Here is a 24,825-nt window from a genome sequence, read left to right on the forward strand (position 1 = left end):
GACACCACCCTGAAATCCCTGAGCTAAGGACTAGAGTGGGAAATTAAACAAAACACCTGAAAAAAGACACTTCTATATTGGGATTTTAAAATATTTTTATTGAACATCCATCTACAAGTTAATCATATTGCAATCTTAAACCAATAATTTCTGTTTTCTGTTTCAATTGTCAGATAATGTTGCTGAAGTTCCATATGTTCATTCAAACCAAGATGTGGTTGGCCCAAGCAAAGCTGAGAATAAAATGAGTCATTGGGCAGTCCGAGATGTTTTTGAACTAAAACAATTTTCCCAGCTCCCAGCAAACATAGCTGTATGCAGAGCCAAGGTAAAGAGCAAGTGTGTTTCTCTTTGCTATTGTTGTTTAAACCCATTATTTTCCTTTTTAAACATGGCTTTTCATTGTTGACCACCGTGAGTGATCAAAGGCAGAATTACTGGAAAATGGTGCCTACAGCATACTCTTAACAAAGTCAATGTTGCTATTGCTATACCAAGGGAGTGAGAAGATTATTATAGAAGTTTCACTAAGAAATACCTACCGGATATGTCAAGTATGCCTAGGATGTGGCATATATCCTTTTGATGTAGTTTTTAAAAACAACAACAACCAGAAAGGAACCATAGTATGCAAACACCCTCCTCATGTTTATTTCATATGTTAAATCAGAAGCTTAAACTGATACATTTATTTCTGTAATTTCCCCTTCTCTCCATCTCTTCCTCATAAGAACTTTAGGACTTGTGAGTTAAAAGGTTACGGTTACAGCAGAAGTCTTTTTTTTTTTTTTGGTTTTTGGATGAATGTCTTCTGTGATTCATACATTTGTGTTAGTTGTCCTATTGCATAAACTCGACAAGCCTTTTATATTTGATTCCTTAGTCTACAGCAGGCATGTCAAACTTGTGACGTATCGGGACTTTTTCCCCATTGCCGGCAATGGGGTGGGTGCGGTTTTGGCGTGACGGATCCGGCCCGCGGGCCAGCAGTTGGTCTACAGCTTACAGTTCTTTCCTTCAAAACCCCTTTTCTTCTGTCTTCTTTCATGTCTCACTCTGACTTTATATAGAGTTTGTCTACTGGCTGTAATGGTAATTGCCACATTACCAGCACTGTACTGTCAATTAATTTCTTGAAGCCTCTCCCCCCCCCCCCCCGAGAAGTGGCAAACTTTATTGGGGAAAGGAGGGCAAATCAGTAGAGAGATCCAGTGAAATCTTGTGTCTTGAGATAGAATGAAATAATCTAGAAAAGATTTATCAGTCCTTCAGTGACAGGGAGCTAGGTGTTTCCTTTACCTTTGCAAAAAAAAAAAATCAGCATAGATATATACTGTATACCACTATAGGGGCTGTTAATGCTGTGAATTTCATCACATTCTGCCTTGAAGTAAGAAAATTATAGGCACCTTAAAAATCCAGATTTGAAAAATGTAGTGTGAAAAACTATGCACTAATTAGTATTAAATGAAGCACAAAATAGTGGAAGATCCAGAGTCTTCTTGATGTGGCCTGTGCTGACTTCAAATTAGAATTTTATTTGATTTCAAGGCCTCTGCTACGGGCAAAACTCAGAATACTAAATTGGTGAGTGATTCCAGGATTTGAATATGTTGTGTTCCACAAGAGCTTCTATCAAAGCCAATTCCTGTACATAGGAGAATTAGGCAGAGGCACCTTTTGTTCCCATATAAAGCTATATGAGGTGTCTACCTTTTTCATCCCATTCTGTTGGAAAACAAAAATGTACAAGTCTCTCTTTTCCTGTATTAGATTATTGGAGAACAAGGGTCAATATTTAAAATAGGTCTCTTTAATAATGAACTGCCTGTGATCAACCTGTATTGAATCAAGTGTCTGAGGTAGATCAGGTTGTATCTATACCACTTAGTTATATTGTTATATGTTATACTGTTGTTTTAACTATTTAGTTATGTCCACCTTTTGGCTTTGCATGCTACCCTGTCAAGCACAGCTTCTTTCAGTTGCTGGTTGTTCAACTTTGTATCAGATTTGATGTTATCAGCCAGCAGTCCCATTGCGGTCTTTAACAGTTTCTTGCCATACTGAAAAGCTGGATTGCATCATTTTCACTACAGCAAGCATGACTTTAGTATGTCCCTTTCTATTAGCTTCTTCCAGATGTTGACACTGCTCCCCTCCCACTGCCTATTTTTGTCTTTCCAGGCTTCAGGTTGGAAAATTGCATTCAGTATTTTAACTTCATCTCTGATGACATCTGATGACATCATCAAAATAGCTGATCAGCTGTTTTGATAATATCATCAGATAGCCACTTGTTCTTTCTCTTTGGTTTTTGCCATGACAGCTACTTTCCAGCAATTTTCATGATGTTACCCTTGGATCTCTCGCCACTGTTCATTTGGGTTTTTCCCTTCTAAATTCAGTGACTCAAACCTATTCTTAACTTCTGTGGCATACGCAGGAGAGACATTGTTCACATTGAATTTTGGGGGGATATCTTTTCACTTTGCACAGTTTGAACTTCAGTTTAACCACTGATAGCTAATGGTCTGAGCTACAATCAGCACCAGGAAGTGTCTTAAAAGATGCAATTGAACCTTTCCTGCATCGTTGGCATACAATGAAGCCTATTTGATTTCAACGTTGTCCATTTGGTGTTGTCCATATGTATAACCGTCGCTTGTGTTGTATAAACCACATGTTCAATAAGTTGAGATGATTTTCCTGGCAAAATTGTACTAGGCGATCAGTGGCTTTTTTCTGTTCTCCTAGTCCAAACATGCCTACTATGCTTGGAACTTCTCCTTGTCCTAGCTTTGCATTGAAATTGCCCATGGTACATAAAAGATCCCTTTTTGGTATTTGCTTGAGAGCAGATTGAAACTCACTGTAAAAAAAGTTCAAATTCATCATCATTTGAGTCTACAGTTGGGGTGTAGATTTGCAGTATGGTGATGTTGAATGGCCTGCCTCAAATTTGGATAGATTAAAATATATAAAATATATAAAAATAAAAAATATAGTAATATCTAATAGAGAACAATCAAAACTGTAGAATACATGGAGATTTGCAAAAGCTAACAAAGCAGAGGAAGCAAGAAGCCTCTTTTGGGGGGTTCATAGCCTCACCTGCTTTTCTGGCCCCACAATCCTTATTGTAGCCTTGAGAATTTCCCTTTGTGTTGATTCCTACTTTTCTGTCTTCCCTTGTATTCTAGTTCAGTCACTTCACTGGTATGGGAAATATTTGAATCTGTGATGTAGCATTTTGTAATTGTTGTTTCATGCTGGTGGTTCTTGTTTATGAGCCTATAAGCATTTTGGACCTAGATGAAAAGCAGCTTGCAGAATCACAGTGATTGGTGTTTTGTTAAAGGGATATCCGTCTCCTACTCCCTTCCATTTATGGAAGGAGATTCATGCCTCATGCTTTCTGTTTTTCTGTACTTATTGAGTGGGAGTTCTTAACTGGAAATGAAACCTCAATCTTGGTGGAAAAAAATTGCTTGGTGACTTTATTTACCATCTTTGCCTTCTACTTTAGCAAACCCAATAATTTTTGCAATCTTTAATTCTATATCTTTAGTGGAAGGCTAATTTTCATGTCCTCTGTTTACTTGTTGCTGTATTGTTTACCTCCTTGGTGAAAATGAGTGATTTTGAAATGGATATGGCAATGAGGGAGGCTTCCAGAGGGGAAATGATTGTAGGGATATGCAATTTTAATTAACAACACAGAAACTACCCTTACAAAGTGGTTTAATTGTGAAGAGATTTTAAGTGACTATATCCCAATCATGGAACTAACCATAAGGGAAGCAGTGGTAGACTGAATACCAAGCAATGCCCAGAATGTAGTCTGTTAGTTAAATGATAAGAAAGATAAGCACAGCCCTCTGCTTCGTGAGCTGCACTGGCTTCCAGTTGCCTTCCGGGTGAAATTCAAGGTGCTAGTGATGACATACAAAGGTGCTAGTGATGACATACAAAGCCCTACATGGCATGAGTCCGGATTACCTACGGGAGCACCTACTGCCAGCGTCAACACCCCTCCGTCCTGTGCGCTCCCACAGAGAGGGCCTCCTCAGGGTGCCACCGGTCAGAGAATGCCGGCTGGTGACCCCCAGGGGGAGAGCATTCTCGGTGGGTGCGCCAATCCTCTGGAACCGCTTACCAGCCGAAATCCGGATGGCCCCCGACCTTCGCACCTTTCGGCGAGATTTAAAAACCTATCTATTCCAGCAAGCCGGCCTGGCCTGATAGATTTGGGGGTTTATTTGTAGATCTGGGGTTTTATTTGTTTTATTGTTGGTTTATTGTATACTTACTTTGCTCTGTACACCGCCCTGAGTCCTCCGGGAGAAGGGCGGTATATAAAACGAATAAATAAATAAATAAATAAATTCATGCTTTTGGATGCTTAGTTTTACATTCGGAATGAGAAGCAGCACTTCATTTCTGCAAGTTCAAACGTACCTGCCATTAGTCCCTTTCTCTAAAAAAAAAAAAGGATATTTATTTATTGATTGATTGATTGATTGATTGATTGATTGATTGATTGATTGATTGAATTTGTATTATTCTCATTTTCCAGTTAGGAGACTCCTGCAGATGAGAGTTGATATTCTGACATACCTTGCTTCTCATAGATAAATAAAAAATCGTACACAAGGATAAGATGCAGAGTCTTAAAAGTCTGTAACATAATTCAAAACTATAAGGAGTTATAGATTTGCCTTGCTTGGTAGCTACCAGATTGGGACTCCAGGAATCTGGAAAAGCAGTAGATGGCAGCAAAAAGAAAAGCTGTATCTTACCCAGATTTTTGGAGCTGAAATCTAGTAACCCTATATTTAGGCTCTCAAACATGAGCATATACCAAACAGAGATAGTCTTGGTTAAAAGAAAAGAAAAAAATTACTTTGCCCAATATAATATGATACGAACAGAGAAATCATATCATTGCATTGTACATTACAGTTAATTTGTTATTTTAATGCACCATCACAAAATGTATACTCTGCCCCATGATTATATAGATGCTTTTTTCTGTCAATTGCTTGTTTTCAACTTAAGTTTACTTAAAGTTTCACTGAAAAGAAATATACAAAGATACCCATTGAACTGAGGATTAATCACTATGGCAACTAAAATGTGGTGACTGAAAAGGGGATGTATTTTCCCCTCAGCTTCCTGCCAGCTGTCATATTCAACTTTTGTGGCATGAATCCAGTCCAAAGTATAGACAGTGATCAGTGCTAAGAAACTATATCTGTATTTTTATAAATTGGTACAAGTATCACACTATAAAAGAAGACTTAATCCCTTGAATTGGATGACAGACACTTGGCACTCTTGACAAGGTTTGATAGAGAAATAACAGGCTGCTTTGTAGTAAAACCTGGATTAATGGTAAACCCCTCTTTATGTTATTGCAATGCGGAATAAATGAGAGAAAAACTCCCCTTTTTCTGCCTAGTGCAGGTCTTAAGTACTCTGCAGAATACTGTACATTAAAAAATAGGGTTATTAAGAACTTATTGTGGCTCTTGAGTTTTGTATTACAAAAGTACCTTTTATTGGTCATATAAACAAAAGGCTTTGTTAGCTGCATTAGGTTTGAGTACTGATCATTCTCCTGGAGTTGGGTTCAGCGAGAACGCTGAATATGGGAGAAGAACCCACCAATTTCCATTGAATTTTTGACCCACCACAATGAAACAGTGTGATTTCAAAGAGAGAGAACATGACAAAAAGGAAGTAACCAGACAAACTTCTCAAAAGTTCTTTTTTGTTATATAAACTTGAGTTTTTCTGGCGTATATAATAAAATAATAATTATTTATTTCTAGGTATAAGCAATTGGTATAATAATTGTTTGAATTATTTTTAAACTAATTTCTTTTATTCAAAAAAATTATCTAAATCTCTTAGTTTAGATCTTGCTGAATAAAATTGTATGTATTCAGCCCACCAGAGTGGGAAGGCAAAGTATGTTGCAAGATCCATCTATTAGGGATGCACATCTGATGGAACAGGCATATACATAGAATGAAGGCTACTGCTAAGCTTGTAAGCCGCCCTGAGTCTTCGGAGAAGGGCGGGATATAAATGGAATTAAAATAAATAAATAAATAAATAAATAGGGCCTTATCTGTAGTGTCTCCCCTTCCCCTTTGGAATACTATTTCCCAGAAGATAAGATTGGTCTCCACCATGATAGTTTTCTGGAAAACCCTGAAGACATGGTTTGTCAGCGGGCCTGGGACCTCCGGGTGATATGGAGCCAATCAAGTGGCTAGTGTAGAAGGGAGACTGGCAGAGCCAGGGGGAGGAGTTAAATGAGGGATCAGCTTAGAATCCTTACATACCCACAAGAGAATGAAGTTCAACCTCCCCTTGGATATCATCAACCCTTATCTAATTTTGTCCAGATGCAAACCATTAGTCTGAGAAGATTCTGTTGCATAGGCTTTAGCAATAAACTAATAATTTAAAACTTTTGTGTGTGGACCTGGTTTTTCATGCCTGACAGCTGATGTGATTGTATGATTGCCATGCCGGGGATGGAGGGTCTACATGGATTCTTACATTGTGAATTTTTAATGTAAGCCATCCAGAGTCGCTGTACATGAGTTGGGCAGCCATATAAAGTTGTTCAATAAATAAACAAATACATATGCTTTGTGTCATTCCTGTTTGATTAAACTTCTTTTGTAAATATATACAGTCAATTTCTCCATTACCATATATTCCCCATTTTTGATCTCCCAGTTTTGTATCGTTGGCCAATATTATGCCAAGTGACACTATTAATTTCTACTCTGGAATCATTACTATTAAAAACATTTGTGCTTTCAATTCAGATTTTATTTTCAAAACTCCCAGAACTTTTTGATGTGTTTCTTTTTCTTTTTCTTTTTTGCTTCAACACTTTATTAGAGTAATGCTAGAAGAGTTTTGAATCAGTTCACTGTTTCTGTTTATAAGAATTACAAATTTCAATTTGTAACATTTTTTCCAAAGAGGGCCAGGAAGGTGACTAAAGACATCTATTTATAGGAAAACTGGGGAGCGGGGGGGGGGGGGGGGAACCAGAGACTGATGTGAGAAAGGAATTGGATTTTCATTTATTTCTTAACATTGTATGCTACCTCAGTCACAGAAATATAGAATTTTTTTTAACAGATAAAAGTATAGTTGAACTAAGGAGAAAGCGTGTGGACATGGCAAGAAATTACTATCTCCTTAGCAGCCTCTGATTAAGCAGCCTCTGATTAAGGTGGATCTTCCAGGAAACTGGAGAAAGTCAGGGATGTGAAACTGCCGGCCAGCAGGCCAGATGCATCATAGCGAAACCACGCCCACCCCATTACTGACAATGGCAAAAAAGTTGTGATACTTCACATCATGTGACGTTGCAAGTTTGACACCCCTGGACTAGACAAACGGAGCAGGGTAATTTTCTTTCAGAAAAAAATAACTCTGTAGAAATGATAAAAATCTATAATTTTTGCATTAGATCTTGATTGATTTTTCTGTGTGGTTCTAATTAAGCTTTATTGACTCTTGTTCTTATTTACAAATTAAAATATTAAACTTGTAACTCAGCTTTGCTTTCCAGCCTTTAAGCTGAACTTAAAAACCACTCTATTTATAATTTTCTTGATATGCCATTACTTCAGGGTAAAAGCATGGATAGCATAGCAGCAGCATCTTGTGGTCTACCTGGATCCCTGCATATATTTTTTGTATTTCTTTTTAAAAAGTAGATTTCATACAACTTTTTTAAAAGTAAATTTTGATTTTGTTTATGTTTTGTGAGATTTGATTTATTTCTTCAGGGCTGGTTGAAAAATCAAGTTACAAACACCAAGCTAAACAGCCAGGAGGTTGCATTGTAGTAATTCTTCCAATTTTTTTACCTTCATCACTGGAATTTGAGGGAAAATGCCGGGTAATATGCCCCTGAATAGTACGTGATGCCAGCAGAATTAGTCAAGTCAGAATCCCCAGGCAAGAGCCAAGGCTCGTTGGGAGAGTTAGTTTGAGATCTCCAGCCTTGTATACATGAGCTCAGCTGTTTTACTACAGTAAGATAAACATCTAGGAATTAATTTATACAATTTTGGAAAGGCATTGACATTCAAGATGTCAAGATCTCAAATGATTATATTTAGCACAGATTCAGACAGTTTGCACAATTTTTTTTTCTATTTTGAACGATCAGTGTTGCTCTGAAATTTGCTAATTTTCAAGCCCTGATTAAAAATAATGTCAACAACCATTTTCATTCTTATATGATACCATTTGAAAGTGTTTGAAAATGTGTTGAGCTTTACAGTATTTCTTGATAATCATTTGTGAGAACTTTGCAGATGTTAGCTTCGTTGGCTGTCTTCCTTTGAATGTTTGACAAATTCAAATGAATTCAGTATTCCTGCATAACAGACAGCTAGTGGATTTGTTTAGCTAGCATGGTTTTTTTTTCCTCCCTCCCTCCCTCCCTCTCTCTAAATACTACTTCAAGGATAATTTATGAATGCTAAAGCTTATTCTGCCATTAGTGTGTAATGTATTTTGTTTACAATTTTATTATTAACCTTTGGGCGGAAAGTTAACAGTTAATTTTGAAAAAAGTCTTTCAAATACCAACTTCGCAAGCACATTTAGCAATGTCCCCCCCTTTCAAATTACAGATCCCATCTGTAATAATTTATTTGTACTAAGAAGAACTGTATTAGTTTTAACAACATTTCTATTCCCTCAAAGACAAGAAAGTTTGTGGGCTTCTAGTCTACTTACAAAACTTGGTTATTTTCCAAAAAAAATTTAAAATGCTACTTTTCTGCTTAACAGATGTGCGGGTTGGTGCTATTTAATGAATAAGGCAAATAAATGAACATTCTGAGGTTTTGAAATTCTTTTAAGAAAGACATGATTATTTAGTATATTTGTTTTCCATTAATTCAGCAATGGGATATTAATATACTTTAAAATTCCTCAGTGACTTATCTAAAACTATAGGAATGAGAGATTGCTATCCTAGGAATATGTATTGCTCACTAATATCAGTTTTATCCATTGAAAATCAAGGTTATAGAATCAAGTAGGTATTCAGCATCTAAAGTGACCACATTAGTTAGGCTTTCCAATTGTATCATCTTGCTGTTTTTATCATCTTTCTTCTCCACCTCAGGAAAGGTGTACTATCCTGGATGGACCAATGGACCAATAATTTGTTGTAAAACAGTTTCACATGAATTATTGTAATAATATAAGCCACTTTCAACATCTGGGCAATAATAACTGAGATCAGAGTTCTAATATACTCACAGAAACTTCCTCGGGCATGTACCATTGTTGTTCTTCCACCGACTTTTGATAGATTTTAAAAAATATATTATTTTTTTTAATGGATTACTGGGCAGAATTCCAACTTCCTGCATCATCTTTATTTTTATTAAAGCCTTTAAATCCCAATGGACCTGACTTGCTTTGTTTAAAAATAAAAATTATACTAACCAGTGCTTTGTTTTTCCCATCTGTCCAGAAAAAGTATAAAGGTATATAGTAAAAGTATAAACGTAAAAATCATCCTGGATCAGGGAGTAGGACTAGAGATGGTAGCATTTTGTCAGTTCCCCCCCTCCCCATCTGCCTGTACTATGGAATAGCCCACCTCCTGTTCAGATCTGAATGACTCCTACCATCCTACCAAGCTATTGGGACTTGTCTGTTTCCCTGGATGGAGGTGATCCCAGCACATGTATGTGAGATAGGAATGTTATGTTGCCCTATTCATATTAAATGGTGTGAGGGATTTTTGTTGTTGTTGTTATTTTTGTATACTCATACATATTGTCTGGCTAGGTTGAATTTTCATGCCTATTTTTATGCAATTTATATTCAGATGCAGTTTTGATGACTCTTATCTTAATCTTCCCCTTCATGGATTACTGCCTTGTCGTGACGAAGGGGCTTGCGTAATTCAATGAAGCTATGAGCTATGCCGTGCAGGGCCACCCAAGATGGAAAGGTCATAGCAGTGAGTTCTGACAAAACGTGATCCACCGGAGAAGGAAATGGCAACCCACTCCAGTATCTTTGCCATGAAAACCCTATGGACAGTACCAAAAGGCAATACAATATGACGCTGGAAGATAAGCCCCTCAGGTCGGAAGGCATCCAATATGCTACTGGGGAAGACCAGAGGGCTAGTACTAGTAGCGCCAGAAAGAATGAAGTGACTGGGCCAAAGCCGAAAGGACGCTCAGCTGTGGATGTGTCTGGTGGTGAAAAGAAAGTCCGATGCTGTAAAGATTTTTTCTCCATAAGAACCTGGAATGTAAGATCCATGAATCAAGGAAAGCTGGACGTGGTCAAACAAGAGATGACAAGACTGAACATCGACATCTTAGGTATCAGCGAACTAAAATGGACAGGAATGGGTGATTTAATTCAGATGACCATCAGGTATACTACTGCGGGCAAGAATCCCTCAGAAGAAATGGAGTAGCCTTCATAGTCAATAAAAGAGTAGGAAAAGCAATACTGGGATACAATCCTCAAAATGACAGAATGATCTCAGTTCGAATGCAAGGGAAACCATTCAATATCATAGTAGTCCAAGTCTATGCCCCAACCACCGGTGCTGAAGAGGATGAAATTGACCGGTTCTATGAAGCCCTACAGCACCTTATAGAACTAACACCAAAAAATGGTGTCCTTATCATCATGGGGGATTGGAATGCTAAAGTAGGAAGCCAAAAGATAACTGGAATAACAGGCAAGTTTGGCCTTGGAGTGCAAAATGAAGCAAGGCACAGGCTGATAGAATTTTGTCAAGAGAATGCGATGGTCATAGCAAACACTCTTTTTCAACAACCCAAGAGATGGCTCTACACATGGACATCACCAGACGGTCAACACAGAAATCAGATTGACTATATGCTCTGCAGCCAAAGATGGAGAAGCTCTATACAGTCAGTAAAAACAAGACCAGGAGCTGACTGTAGTTCAGACCATGAGCTTCTCATTGCAAAGTTTAGGCTTAAACTGAAGAAAGTAGGGAAAAGCACTAGGCCACTCAGGTATGAATTAAATCATATCCCTGTTGAATATACAGTAGAAGTGACAAATAGATTTAAGGAATTAGAACTGATAGACAGAGTGCCTGAAGAACTATGGACAGAGGTTCGCAACATTGTTCAAGAGGTAGCAACTAAAACCATCCCAAAGAAATAGAAATGCAAGAAAGCGAAATGGTTGTCTGAGGAAGCTTTGCAAATAGCTGAGGAAAGGAGGGAAGCGAAAGGCAAGGGAGAAAAAGAAAGATACTCCCAATTGAATTCAGAATTCCAGAGAATAGCTAGAAGAAATAAGAATGCCTTCTTAAATGAACAATGCAAAGAAATAGAAGAAAACAATAGAATAGGGAGGACCAGAGATCTTTTCAAGAAAATTGGAGAGATGAAGGGAATGTTTAATGCAAAAATGGGCATGATAAAGGACCAAAATGGCAGGGATCTAACAGAGGCAGAAGAGATTAAGAAGAGGTGGCAAAATTACACAGAAGAACTATACAAGAATGAGCTTAACGTCCCTGATAATCACAATGGTCACTGACCTCGAGCCAGGCATCTTAGAATGTGAAGTGAAGTGGGCCTTAGAAAAGCTGAGCAACAACAAAGCTAGTGGAGGTGACAGTATTCCAGCTGAGCTATTCAAAATCTTAAAAGACGATGCAGTAAAAGTGTTACACTCAATTTGCTAGCAAATTTGGAAAACTCAGCAGTGGCCACAGGATTGGAAAAGATCAGTTTACATTCCAATTCCAAAGAAAGGCAGTGCCAAAGAATGTTCAAACTATCGCACCATTGCACTCATTTCTCATGCTAGTAAAGTTATGCTTAAAATCCTACAAGCTAGACTCCAGCAGTACGTGGATCGAGAACTACCAGAAGTACAGGCAGGATTTCGAAGAGGCAGAGGAACTAGAGATCAAATTGCCAACATACGCTGGATCATGGAGAAAGCTAGAGAGTTCCAGAAAAACATCTACTTCTGCTTCATTGACTATGCTAAAGCCTTTGATTGTGTGGATCATAACAAACTGTGGCAGGTTCTTAAAGAGATGGGAGTACCAGACCATCTTATTTGTCTCTTGAGAAACCTATATGTGGGCCAAGAAGCAACAGTGAGAACTGGACACGGAACTACTAATTGGTTCAAAATTGGGAAAGGAGTCTGGCAAGGCTGTGTATACTGACGCCCTGCCTATTTAACTTATATGCAGAGCACATCATGAGAAAGGCAGGGCTAGATGAATCAAAAGTTGGAATTAAGATTGCCGGAAGAAATATCAACAACCTAAGATATGCAGATGATACCACTCTAATGGCAGAAAGTGAAGAGGAAGTAAAGAGCCTCTTGTTGCGGGTGAAGAAGGAGAGTGCAAAACTTTGGTTGAAACTTAACATTAAAAAAAACCAAGATCATGGCATCCGGCCCTCTCAATTGCTGGCAAATAGATGGGGAAGAAATGGAGGTAGTGACAGATTTTATTTTCCTGGGCTCCAAGATCACTGCAGATGGGGACTGCAGCCAAGAAATTAAAAGATGCTTGCTCCTCGGGAGGAAAGCCATGGCAAATCTAGACAGCACACTAAAAAGCAGAGACATCACTCTGTCAACAAAAGTGCGTATAGTCAAGGCTATGGTCTTCCCAGTTGCAATGTATGGCAGTGAAAGTTGGACCATAAAAAAGGCTGAGCGCCAAAGAATTGAGGCCTTTGAACTATGGTGCTGGAGAAGACTCCTGCGAATCCCTTGGACTGCAAGGCGATCAAACCGGTCAGTCCTAGAGGTGATCAACTCTGACTGCTCTTTAGAAGGCCAGATCCTAAAGCTAAAACTCAAATACTTTGGCCACCTAATGAGAAGGAAGGACTCACTGGAGAAGAGCCTAATGCTGGGAAAGATTGAGGGCAAGAGAAGAAGGGGACGACAGAGAATGAGGTGGCTGTATGGAGTCACTGAAGCAGTAGGTGTGAGCTAGGCAGGAGCTTAAATGGACTCCAGAAGATGGTAGAGGACAGGAAGGCCTGGAGGAACGTTGTCCATAGGGTCGTGATGGGTCGGACACGACTTCGCAGCTAACAACAACAACATCTTAATCTTAGATATGCAGCTTTCATTATTCTTCTAGGAGATAAAGAGAATATAAAAAACTAATCTTAAAAGCCAGGGCAAAAAGTGGAATAAGATGGATTGTAACTTCAATAATAATAAAGTAATGACAGTGGTTTGAAATGGTGGCACCAAGATTGAATCAGTACAGGACTTTTTTCTTCCGCTTCTACATTAGACCAAACAGGAGGGAATGGAATTAAATGAGGAATATTACTTGGGTGCATTGCAAAAACTAGTATGGAAAAGATCTGGAAAAGCAAGGAGACTGTGAATTCTAGTCCTGCCTTAGGCGTGAAAGCCAGCTGGGTAACTTTGGGCCAACACACTCAGTTCTCCTCACAGGGTTATTGTTGTGGGGAAAATAGGAGGAAGAACGAGTCTTAGGCATGTTATATGTAAAAATAATAAAGTTGGGATAAAAGTAAATAAAACCAACTAACTAAGAATAGCAGATGCTATTTTTTTTCTGTAACTGCTTATGGCATACTGTATATAATTTGATAATAAAAAAGATAGAAAAAGTGGACTCCATTAAATTATGAGTTGGGAGATAGCTATTGTAATATCACAAGAAGCAAAAGTAACAAAAGAGGAAAGTTTAGAGAAAAGACAGAAATCCTACTGCAAAGTAAGATTACTAAACTAAGACTAGGTTAAGACTAAACTAGAAACCCCAGTTTGTAGAAAATAGGATAAAGATGCCCTTAATTCAAGCCCAACCTTTGCTTCCACATAGTTTTATTTCCATAAAGATTTATATTATTATTAAAAGGTGATTTAATACTGCCTTCTTTTAGGATCCTTTTTTCAACTTTAGAAGTCTGGTCAATTGACCCCCCAATTTCCTAGATGGTCTCCCATCAAATAACAACCAGATCCAATGCTATTTAACATTTACAGTCAGCTGTGTCTGTTGTAGACAAGGATTGAAGTCTAAATTGGGTTAGTGTTAATTGAAAATAGTTGTGAGCGGCTAGAAACTGGGAGACTAAATTTTAGTCCCATTCTAACATTCAACTAGATGACTTTGGGTTACTCATCTGTCTCAACCCTAAGAAGCAGGCAATGGCAAACCACTTCTGACATCTTGCCAAGAAAACTACCTGGCTTTATCCAGGCAGTGGCCAGGAGTCAATTGATGTTGGGAGGTGGGGGATGAAACTGAACTACTGTAAGGATTGTTTATAAGCTGCAGTTGGTCCAAAATGTAGTAGGAAGAATATTTCTTCAGAATATATATTGTTTTATATTTGCCAATTTTGTTTCTTCAGTTTCTTGTTTGTTTCAGAGATCAGTAATAAAGCTGATACAAAAATAGACCCTGTTGGTCCATTTAAAATCTTAGTTATGGTATATGAAAAAAGGACTTTCTTTATATGGAGATGCGCAATTCTTAAAACACTGTGCTACTAGCATTGAAAGCATAATGGAAGGAAAAGGAACAGAAATGAAAAAACTGAAATGATCACAGATTAATTGGATGTCTTTTTCTTGACGTCATCACCATCATCATTATTCTAGCCGTTGTCTATCCACTGCGGGCTGAAAGGCCTCTTCCGCATGTTTCCAACCAATACGGTCCTGAGCTTGTTGTCTTTTTCTTTCGGGCCCGCAATACTTGCTGATGTCATCGATCCATCTCTTTCATGGGCGCTTTTTATCAAGTGGGATCCATTCTATGACTGCTTTGGTCTACCTGCCATCAGTTCTTGCTATGTGACCAGCCCATTACCATTTTTTTACCCTCTTGATGATACTGTATACTTTTGTTTGTTCTCTAATTTCATTTGTTTTCTTAATATATTTTGAAATTGGCATTCATTTCTGTTTTATTTTCACATGTCTTCATTTATGTTTATTTTAGTTTAATTTTACTCTTTTGTTTAATTCTTGATATTACTATTGATGTTACATTTTAAGTTCCATTCTATTTTAGTTTAGTTTAGTTTAGTTTTATTTAATTTGTATACCGCCCTTCTCCCTAGGGACTCAGGGCGGTTCACAGGGCATATATAAATTACGATACAAAAGTTAAAATAAGATTAAACCAATGCCCAAATAAAAAACAATAATACAATAATAAAAACAACAATTTTAAAAGCCCATATTCCCCCATCGGGCCAGACCAGCTAATTCGAATAAGTGGGTCTTCAGGCCGCCACGGAAGGTTCGGAGGTCTGATGTCATCCGGAGCTCCACCGGCAGTTGATTCCATAGTGCCGGAGCGCCCACAGAGAAGGCCCTCCCCCTGGGGGCCACCAGTCGGCATTCCCTTACCGGAGGCACCCTGAGGAGGCCCTCTCTGTGGGAACGCACAGGGCGGAGGGGAGTTGACGCCGGCAGCAGGTGGTCCCTGAGGTAACCCGGACCCATGCCATGTAAGGACTTAAAGATCATAACCAAGACCTTGAACCTCACCCGGAAGACAACTGGTAACCAATGCAGCTCACGGAGCAAAGGTGTAACATGGGAGTACCGGGAAACTCCCAAGACAACTCTCACGGCCGCATTCTGTACCAGTTGGAGCCTCCGAGTGGTCTTCAATTTTGGCTATTATTTACTGTTTATATGCTTTACAGCTTGCCAAAAAAGATATAGTTGAAATATAAACACTAGCACACATAAACTGATTTCTCAAAAGCTACCTGATTCTTTCTCTTTTTCCTTGTATACGAGTGCAGGAAACAGCTCTGTTCAGTTTCACTGCAAAGTAACCATTAAGAGCTCATCATTGAAAGCGAATGTTTTCCCCAGAGTAGTTAAAGTTTAGGTGACATGTTAGCACTGATTAAAAATCAGTTTCCCAATAGAAACATCAAGCAGTTGTTGGCGAATCCCATCATAATAAGGTCAAAATCCTTTTGATACAAAATTTGTAAGAAAAAAGCAAACATGATATCAGAAATAACGCCAAATAAATTAACAACTATTAAAATACTTTATTTTAAATTTGATTTAGAGAAGCAGACAGAGTCCTGAAGACATTTCATCAAGAAGAAAAAATGTGAAGCGGGATCATTTAACAAGTGAAACCAGCAGGCCTCCTCTCCTTTATATTACACATCCTGTGCGCCAGAAGCAGAAGAAGGTTCACCGGATAGGCTCAATTACCTTCCTGGTTGGAAAGACACCTAGAGAAATCCGCAGGTGAGATTCCAAGGTTGGATTGTAAAGTTTTAAGTGACCTCGGGCTGAATCCTGTTTAAATTTAAGAGTTTATTCTTTCAAGTTTTATTTGGAATTATTACTTATTATATTTTGTAAAACTGTTTAAAATATTCACCATTACAACTTTGCAAATTAATACATGCCTTGCCAGTAATTTGTATCAATTAATTTTGGGTGATCGTGCATAACATGCGAATGCAGTTGAAATTGTTCTGTCATAGTTTAATGTAACAAAATTTTGTCTTTACTGAATTCCTTCATTCCCTCACACACTGTTAATAATATGACTGTATGGCTTTGGCATTGTTTAGTATCTCTTCTCCATTGGTAATAGTTGCAAAGTCTTCTACCGGTAGTATACAGAAAAAAATCCAGAGACTGAGTTGAGTGAAAAGCTTGTGTTCTAACTGAGAAATCACAGTATAGATACTTAATCATAAGTATTTCTATTTGATTTAACTATTGGAAAGTGACTTGTGAGAGAAAGCTAGGAAATGAAACCCCTGTTTCATTTATGTTGACCTCATGTAGATTTGTAAGAAATGTCTTAGGATTAGATTAGAGTAGATTGGATAACCTTTATCGTCATTTTTTCCTGTGGGCACAATGGCACACATTAAAAATGAAATTTAGTTGCTTGCTCTCAAAGTGTATACATACATAACACACGTTTAAAACATAATATATACAACATATGTATAGACCTACACCCTTACTTATAAGTAACATAAATATTAATCACTGTCCATCTTGAATACATAACGGAAGTCTACACTGGCCAAGGGTGCCAGGTTTCATTTCAGAATCACTGCATTTTATTAGCCTAATCTTTTCATGAGATGAATGATTCGTGAAAATCTTCAAAATGGTTAGGATAGAAAAAGAAGAAAAATGATAGTTTAGGAATATTTTCTTTGATGTAGTCTCTGGAGATTTTCATATGGGGCAGGGCAGATTTAGGTTAATGTCCTCCTACATGGGGCCTTTGTCATTTCAGAAATACAAATAAGGAGTGGCCTTTAGAGGCTTTGTACTTTTCTTTAGCTTACCATATCCACAAAACTAGATTGATGCTAGTCTTTAAAACCGAGGGAGATGCTCTTGGACCAATTATATTTTAAAAGCAATTTGATTTGTGCAAATTAGGGCACAAATCATACTTTATTTACTATAAAATAAATATGGGACACAAATACTGCTAAATTCACTATACTTAATTTAGTGAAAGTAGAATTATTAAAGTTACAATCAATATAAATAGTAATATAATAAAGATAGAAGGCAGGTGGAAGGGAGAAAGACATTTTACCAATCAGAAGCTCTGTGAAACAAATATCTTGTGGTTTGTGTTTGAAAAATTTGGCTTGCGTTTCCTTGGGAAAAGTTCCACAGGTTCTCTTTACAGAAAGTTAGGGAGCTTTTTCATGTATCTTAGTAAGAAGAAAGATTGTATATTAAGAGATGGATAAATAAGTTTAAACAAATAGGTCTTGGTATTTTTATTCAGATCGTAGACTCTAATAATACAATACGTATTTTTATATTTTCTTTAAAAAAATCTCCATTTCTTCACAGTTCTTGTTTGAAAACTTTTTAAAGTTTTGAAATAGGAAAGAAAACTCCCCCCCCCTCATCTCTTGGACAATCGCAGATCCAAAAAATCATTATTTTTCAGGGGCTGAAAATTTCCATTCATCATAAGAAAGTTATTTTCAAAAATTCCACACCAGTTCAGATGCAACACCAAACCTCTGTGATCTGACAACATCACAAAATTTTCCTTGTTGGATGATTCATAGTATAGTTCTAGCATTTTGCTTAAAAACGAAGCAGATGACAGCTTTTTACCTATTTGCCAAATTCATTTTGGGTTGTTTTAAACAGTTTGCACAAATATTGCTTTAGATTCCAAACCCCAATCTACAAAGTCTATGTAGGGTCCCAACCCATTTCATGTTTTGTTTTTATTTAAACAAAATTCCAATCCAACACTTGCTGTTTCTGGATTTCAGAGCATGATTTTTTTAAAAAAAATAATGATTTAATAGTCATTGATAAACCTTAGCTTAACATTTAATGATATATCTGAATTCTTACTGTAATAACATTTGGGGGGGAGCAGAGGGAACCAGTTAGGAAAAGTCTTTCTCTTCCCTATTTAATATTAACGTCCTTCACTTGCATAATCTCACAAGCAGAATGATAAAAATAGTGAATGATAAATCAAGGAATTCAGTTCATGCTATTAGCTGTAGCTCAACCTTTTTCTCTTCTGAAATAACTCACTGACCTCAATGTAGTCATCAACCTTTTTACTTTGTGACAATATTTCCACTACTTAGTCTTAACCTGGTTTTGAAAGAAGTGTCATTGATTAACCTTGATAATGGGCATTTGCTTTCCTGTTCTTTGAGAGAATTAACTATTCTTTTTACCAATTGCTGCAGAAAGCAGTTTGAGGAGATGGCAGATCTTTTTTATAAAGCTCCTGTGGAAGAATTTGCAAAGTACATCACTCAAACTACATCAGAAGAAAGGCAGAAAATGTTAAAAGGATTTTACAGTGCAAAATATCCAGAGTTAAAAGATGTTTTAAAAGTTGATGTCCCAGATCCTGTTCCAGAAGGAAATGGAGAAGGCAGCAAGTATAAAACCAAGTTCAGGAAAAAATCCTCCATTTGTAACCATGGGCAATTGAAGCCTGATCTTCCTATAAATCTGGGAGTTCCAGGTAGATCTGATGCTGAAGAAAAACAACTTCAGTATAAGCTTTCTGTACAGGCTCCTGGGGGTCAAAATGGGGAAGATAAACAATTGCCAGCTGATATTCTCGAAGACAGCATTAATGGGAGAAACAGTCAGGCATCCAAAGACTTTATGGCATCTGAGTCACTAGCCGGTAAATCAAGAATAATTGAGAGGCTGTCTGCGTGCAGTTCTAAAGGACAGCTAAATTTGAAGGGGACACTGTCGCCCAAAAAGCTTCTTATGTCTGACTCAGAAAGCAGACAGGCTGAAATCTGCCAGAAAAAAGCTGTTGCAGACTTGCTAGGAGACACCTCCATTTTAAATGACCTCTTCACAAGTAATGAAAATAGTCCAGCCGAGATACCCAGGAGGCCTCTTAATGGGCCTGCCGAAAAAGCAGCAACTCGACAAAAAGATTTCTGGGACATGCTGAATGAAGAGAATGAGGAGTGTCTCCAGAGACTCACAGATGTGACAGCCATAGAGAAACTCTGTGAAAGAGCATCTTTCCCTTCTTTGTTCAAAGAGAAAGAAGAGAGTGAGAAATCCCTTTGGAAGGAAAATGACAATTTCTTATGGAAAATAGATAAGAAACCTGACACAGATGATGATTTTTTTTCTGGCATTTAATGTGGAATTTAAATATTGAGGGGGGAAAGATAAAAAAAAGTGTTCACAGATACCCTTGTGTTACATTTTATTCCCATAACTGACTTAATGCACTTGATTAATTTAAGTTAAATTAAACAGCTTAACACATTTCAAGCTTTTTTAAAAAAAAAAATCAAGGATGCCTTCCTTTCAGAAGGATACATATTTATTTAATTTTGAGCCGTTTTCTACCTGTTTTAAGGAACTTGGAAGAAAGAAAAGGACAAGTCTTTAAAAAGAACTGAAAAAAATTCAGAAACATTGAGTGAGGGTATTTTTTTTCACTATTTTCTGTTTTTTCAACGGGGACTGGAACAAGTACATTTGAAAAGCTGAACAGCCTTTCTGCACATTTGCAAAAGGCAAGTGAGTCACTTGATCAGTCTGAAGGGAATCAATTTTATTTCAAATTCAAATTGGCAATCCAGTTTCAAAAGTTTATTCGATGCGGAGATTTTACCAATTTGCTTCGAAATTTCCCCTTGTCTGCAAAGTATTTTCCCCTGTGGGGAAAAAGCAGCATCTTGAGGTTAAGCAGGCTCTCATTTCCTTTGCATGCAAGCTGTGAGGTTGACCACATTCCTCCCTTTCTACTTAAATAAGTTACATATATTTTTATCATGTATTTAGAGTGGTCAGGGCACAACAGATAGTATAGTGTCATGTAATGAAAAACTATACTTTTTAAAATTGTTCATGCTCTGGTGGTGTTTGGATCATAGGGGTTTCTATTACATTTCTGAAGCAGTTGAAAATCAATTGGGACCACATTGAAAAACAACATAGGCTTGGATTCGAGAATAAAAGCAAAGTAATCAGTAAAAACTTGGAAATGGGGGGCTTACGTACCAATTAAGTCTTGCTTAGGATAGATTCATCAAAATAATGGGACCTTGACATTTAAATTCCAATTTTTCTATAGGTCTTTCTCTGAGCATTATTAAATTTGGATGCAACTCAAAAGTGTTTTGAAAGTACTCAGTGAATTAGAAGAAATACTGGTAGTTGTACTCTACAACACGAAAAGACAGAGAAATTCCACTGCAATGACCTTCATTGCAATATAGGACTGCAGTGTATGAATTAGTATTTTTACCTACTTAAAACTAAAATGACCAATGTATGAAGTGTATGGTAACATCCCATTTTCAGTTTTTATTTTAAAAAATGAATTATATTTTACTCAAATTTAAAAGCCTTTTTTAAAAAAAGGAAGAATTTTAATGTCTGAAATTAATAATTATGTGTGGGATATCTTCTTGGGCCATAAGAATTCTGGATGTTAGAATTTTACTCATCTTAAAAAAGACAAATCTTTCATAATGTTCTACTATTCATCTATTTTTTTATTATTTGAAATCTGTGGTAATATAGGCTTCAGTGCCTCACTGAAATAAATGAAAGTCTGTCAGCAACTTTTGCTGAGTGGATTGTATTGTTTCATTTCAGTACAGAATTTACAGTTCAGCAAAAATCACACCATGATATTGGCTATTTTACCTGTAAACAGTTCTGTTTGTATATACTTTAAATTATTGTAAACATTGCCTAACTGCATTTTACCAAAGCCGGTACCTATGTGGTTGTGACAGATTATTAAAAGATGTTTAGGAAACTTCAAGTTGGATAATATTATTGTAAACCATCCATTTGAAAATAAAAATGTTTCTTGCTTAGAGCTTAAAGTGTAATTGTGTGTCCCCATGAAGTCTCTAAAATGTTTGATTCTTCTTAAAGGGGTATTCTTTCAATCTACATGATAAAACTGTTTAAAAAATATCCCTTACAATTTAAGTATAAACTAGATAAACCGGTGACCCCCTGGGCCATCCTTTAAGATATTTCCATACCAGATTCCTCAGTGCCTTCAACAATGACAGACCTTTTAATGTATTGCCTTCACTAGCAAAATTGGGTTATATTCAGAAATGTGTGTCTTGAAAATATGTTGAACTGTATAACCTGATCAGATAACCAACACAATAAATGTTTTATGGATAGTTTGCATTATGTCATAAACCATTTTATAATAATGTTTAATAAAATGTTTTTAAACATTTTAAACAAATGTTTTATAAAATTTGCCAAATTTCAATACCACAGGAGTTATGGGTCCCACATTTTAATGCCAGATCCATTGTGAATAAAGTTCCCCTCGTCCAAGATTTGATCGAGGAGGAACGCGCGGATCTGGCATGCATTACGGAAACCTGGTTGGGCCCAGAGGGAGGTGTTCCTCTGACCGAGCTCTGCCCCCCCCCAGGTTTCTGTGTGCTGCATCGTCTGCGGGCTCAGGGTAGGGGTGGGGGCGTGGCGGTGGTTATACGGGAGATCTTATGTCCCCGGGAGACCACTGTTGTACAGATTGGCGGGTGTGAGTCTCCTGAGGTGTGGCCCTGGGGTTCAGTTGGGCTTGTTGCTGACATACCTGGTGCCCAGCTATGTTGCAACGGCCCTGCCCGTGCTTCTCGACACCCTCTCAGGTTTGGTGGTTGAGTTCCCCAGACTTATTGTTCTGGGTGATTTCAACCTTCCTTCCCTGGGCAGGTCGTCAGAGTTGGCTCGGGAGTTCATGGCCTCCATGACAGCCATGGACCTGACCTAGATAATTCAGGGCCCAACTCATGGAGGGGGTCACACTCTTGACCTGGTTTTCCTATCTAGGCAGTGGTTTGATGATCTGGGAGGGGGTTTGCCAACTATTGTTCCCCTGTCATGGTCCAATCATTATCTCCTATGGCTTGTCTTCCAGTATGCTACCCCCCACTGCTGGGCTGTGGAACCGACCAGGTGGTTCCGCCCCAGGCGCCTAATGGACCCAGAATGGTTCCAGACGGTGCTTGGGTCTATACCTATCTCCCTCACAGCCCGGCCGACACCTTGGTGGATGCCTGGGAAAGGGCTGCTACTGAGGCGCTCGACTGTGTTGTACCCTTGCAACCCCTGTCCCGGCGCAGATCCTGTTGGGCCCCATGGTTTACTGTGGAGCTCTGGGAGATGAAGTGTCGGAGACGGGGTCTAGAGAGCTGTTGGAGATCCAGCCAGTCTGAATCTGACCGATTGCGACTAAGATCCTTCATAAGGTCTTATCTCGTGGCGATAAGGTCTTATCTCGTGAGGATGGCGAAGTCTAATTACTTCACTGCCCTCATTGTGTCTGCAGAAAATTGCCTGGCCGCCCTGTTTAAGGTGACTCGCTCCCTCCTTAACCAGGAGGTGAGGGAGGAGCCCTTACACGGGCGGGCTGAGGAGTTTAGTCATCATCTGGTGGACAAAATCGCTCAGATTCGGGCCGGTTTGGACTCTGGCTGGGCAGAGTCTGATGTGGAGGAAACGAACGGTCTTGAGAGTGTTATCTGGACTGAGTTCGATCCTGTGACCCCTGATGAGGTGGACAGGATTATGAGGAGGCTGAGCTCTACCACCTCTTTATTGGACCCGTGCCCCTCCTGGCTGGTTTATTCAGCTCGGGAGAAGACACGAGGCTGGTTCCAGGCAGTAATATCTGCTTCTTTGAGGGAGGGTATTTTCCCCGCCTCCCTGAAGGAGACAGTGGTGAGACCCCTTCTCAAGAAGCCTGCCCTGGATCCAGCGATTTTGAACAACTATCGTCCGGTCTCCAACCTTCGCTTTTTGGCTAAAGTTGTTGAGAGTGTGGTAGCACATCAGCTCCCTCTGTTCCTGGACGAAACCCCCTGCCAATCGGGCTTCAGGCCCGGGTACAGCACGGAGACGACATTGGTTGCGCTGGTAAATGATCTCTGGCGGGCCCGGGACAGGGATTGTTCCTCTTAGTCCTCTTAGACCTCTCAGCGGCTTTTGATACCATCGACCATGGTATCTTGCTGCGACAACACGGGACTGGGAGTGGGGGGCACTGTTTTACAGTGGTTCTCCCCCTACCTCCTGAGCCGTTCGCAATCGGTGTTGATGGGAGGGCAGAGATCCACCCCGAGGCCTCTCGTTTGTGCAGTTCCTCAGGGGTAGGTTCTCTCCCCTCCTGTTCAACATCTATATGAAGCCGCTGGGTGAGATCATTCATGGTTTCGGGGTGGGGTATCATCAGTATGCTGATGATACCCAGCTTTTTCTTTCCACCCCAAACCAACCCAGTGATGCCCTCATCGTGATGTCCTGTTGCCTGGAGGCGGTTCAGGTTTGGATGGGAAGAAACAGGCTTTGGCTCAATCCTGCCAAGACTGAGTGTCTGTACATACCGGCATCTTGGGTGAATCATTTTTGTCCATCATTAACAATGGGGGATGAGGTGTTATCCCCCGTTGATAGGGCTCATAACTTGGGCGTTCTGGATTCACGGCTCAGTTTGGAAGATCATATAGGAGCTGTGATCAGGGGGGCTTTTGCCCAGATATGTCTGGTGCGCCAGTTGCGACCCTATTTGGACCGAGATGCCCTACTCACAGTCACTCATGCACTCGTTACCTCCCGGTTAGACTACTGCAACGCTCTCTACATGGGGCTGCCCTTGAGGACCACTCGGAGGCTTCAGCTGGTGCAAAATGCAGCTGCGCGAGTAGTAATGGGAGTTTCCCGATACTCTCATGTAACACCTCTTCTCCGTGAGCTGCATTGGCTTCCAATTCTCCGGGTGAGATTCAAGGTGCTGGTGATGACCTATAAAGCCCTAAATGGCATGGGTCTGGATTATCTCAGGGAGCACCTGCTGCCAGCATCAGCCTCCCAGCATCCTGTGCGCTTCCACAGGGAGGACCTCCTTAGGGTTCCGCCGGTTAGGGAATGCCGCCGGATGGTTCCAAGGGGGAGGGCATTCTCTGTGGGCGCGCCTGCCCTATGGAATGAACTGCCAGTAGAACTTCGGACTGCCCCAGACCTTCGCTCATTTTGCCGGGACCTTAAAACTTGGTTGTTTGATCTTGCTGGCCTGGACTGAGGGGTTTTTAATTTTAATTTTAATTATTTTAATTTTAATAATTTTAATTTTAATTAATTTAAATTTTAATAATTTTAATTTTAATTAATTTTAATTTTAAGGTACCTTGGTTCAAAAATTGTTGCCCTATAATGCACCGTTTTACCAAGTTAAAGCTTAGGGGAACG

At 39.0% G+C, this 24,825-nt stretch overlaps 1 protein-coding gene across 2 annotated transcripts in view; it reads left to right on the forward strand.

Annotated features, from left to right (window-relative positions):
• ERCC6L2 (ERCC excision repair 6 like 2) overlaps nt 1-21,424 on the forward strand; it is a 68,995-nt gene extending 47,571 nt beyond the window's left edge. For both annotated transcript variants that reach the window (XM_083352883.1, XM_083352882.1), the window contains 3 exons: nt 174-328; nt 16,139-16,326; nt 18,795-21,424. In XM_083352883.1, coding sequence (XP_083209009.1) covers nt 174-328; nt 16,139-16,326; nt 18,795-19,725 — 1,274 coding nt within the window. In that variant the 3' untranslated portion in view covers nt 19,726-21,424. The remainder of the gene's footprint in view (nt 1-173; nt 329-16,138; nt 16,327-18,794) is intronic.
• Nucleotides 21,425-24,825: the final 3,401 nt, after the last annotated feature.

Source organism: Vipera ursinii (genome assembly GCF_947247035.1).
Source record: "Vipera ursinii genome assembly, chromosome: 2".
Lineage (NCBI taxonomy): Eukaryota > Metazoa > Chordata > Lepidosauria > Squamata > Viperidae > Vipera > Vipera ursinii.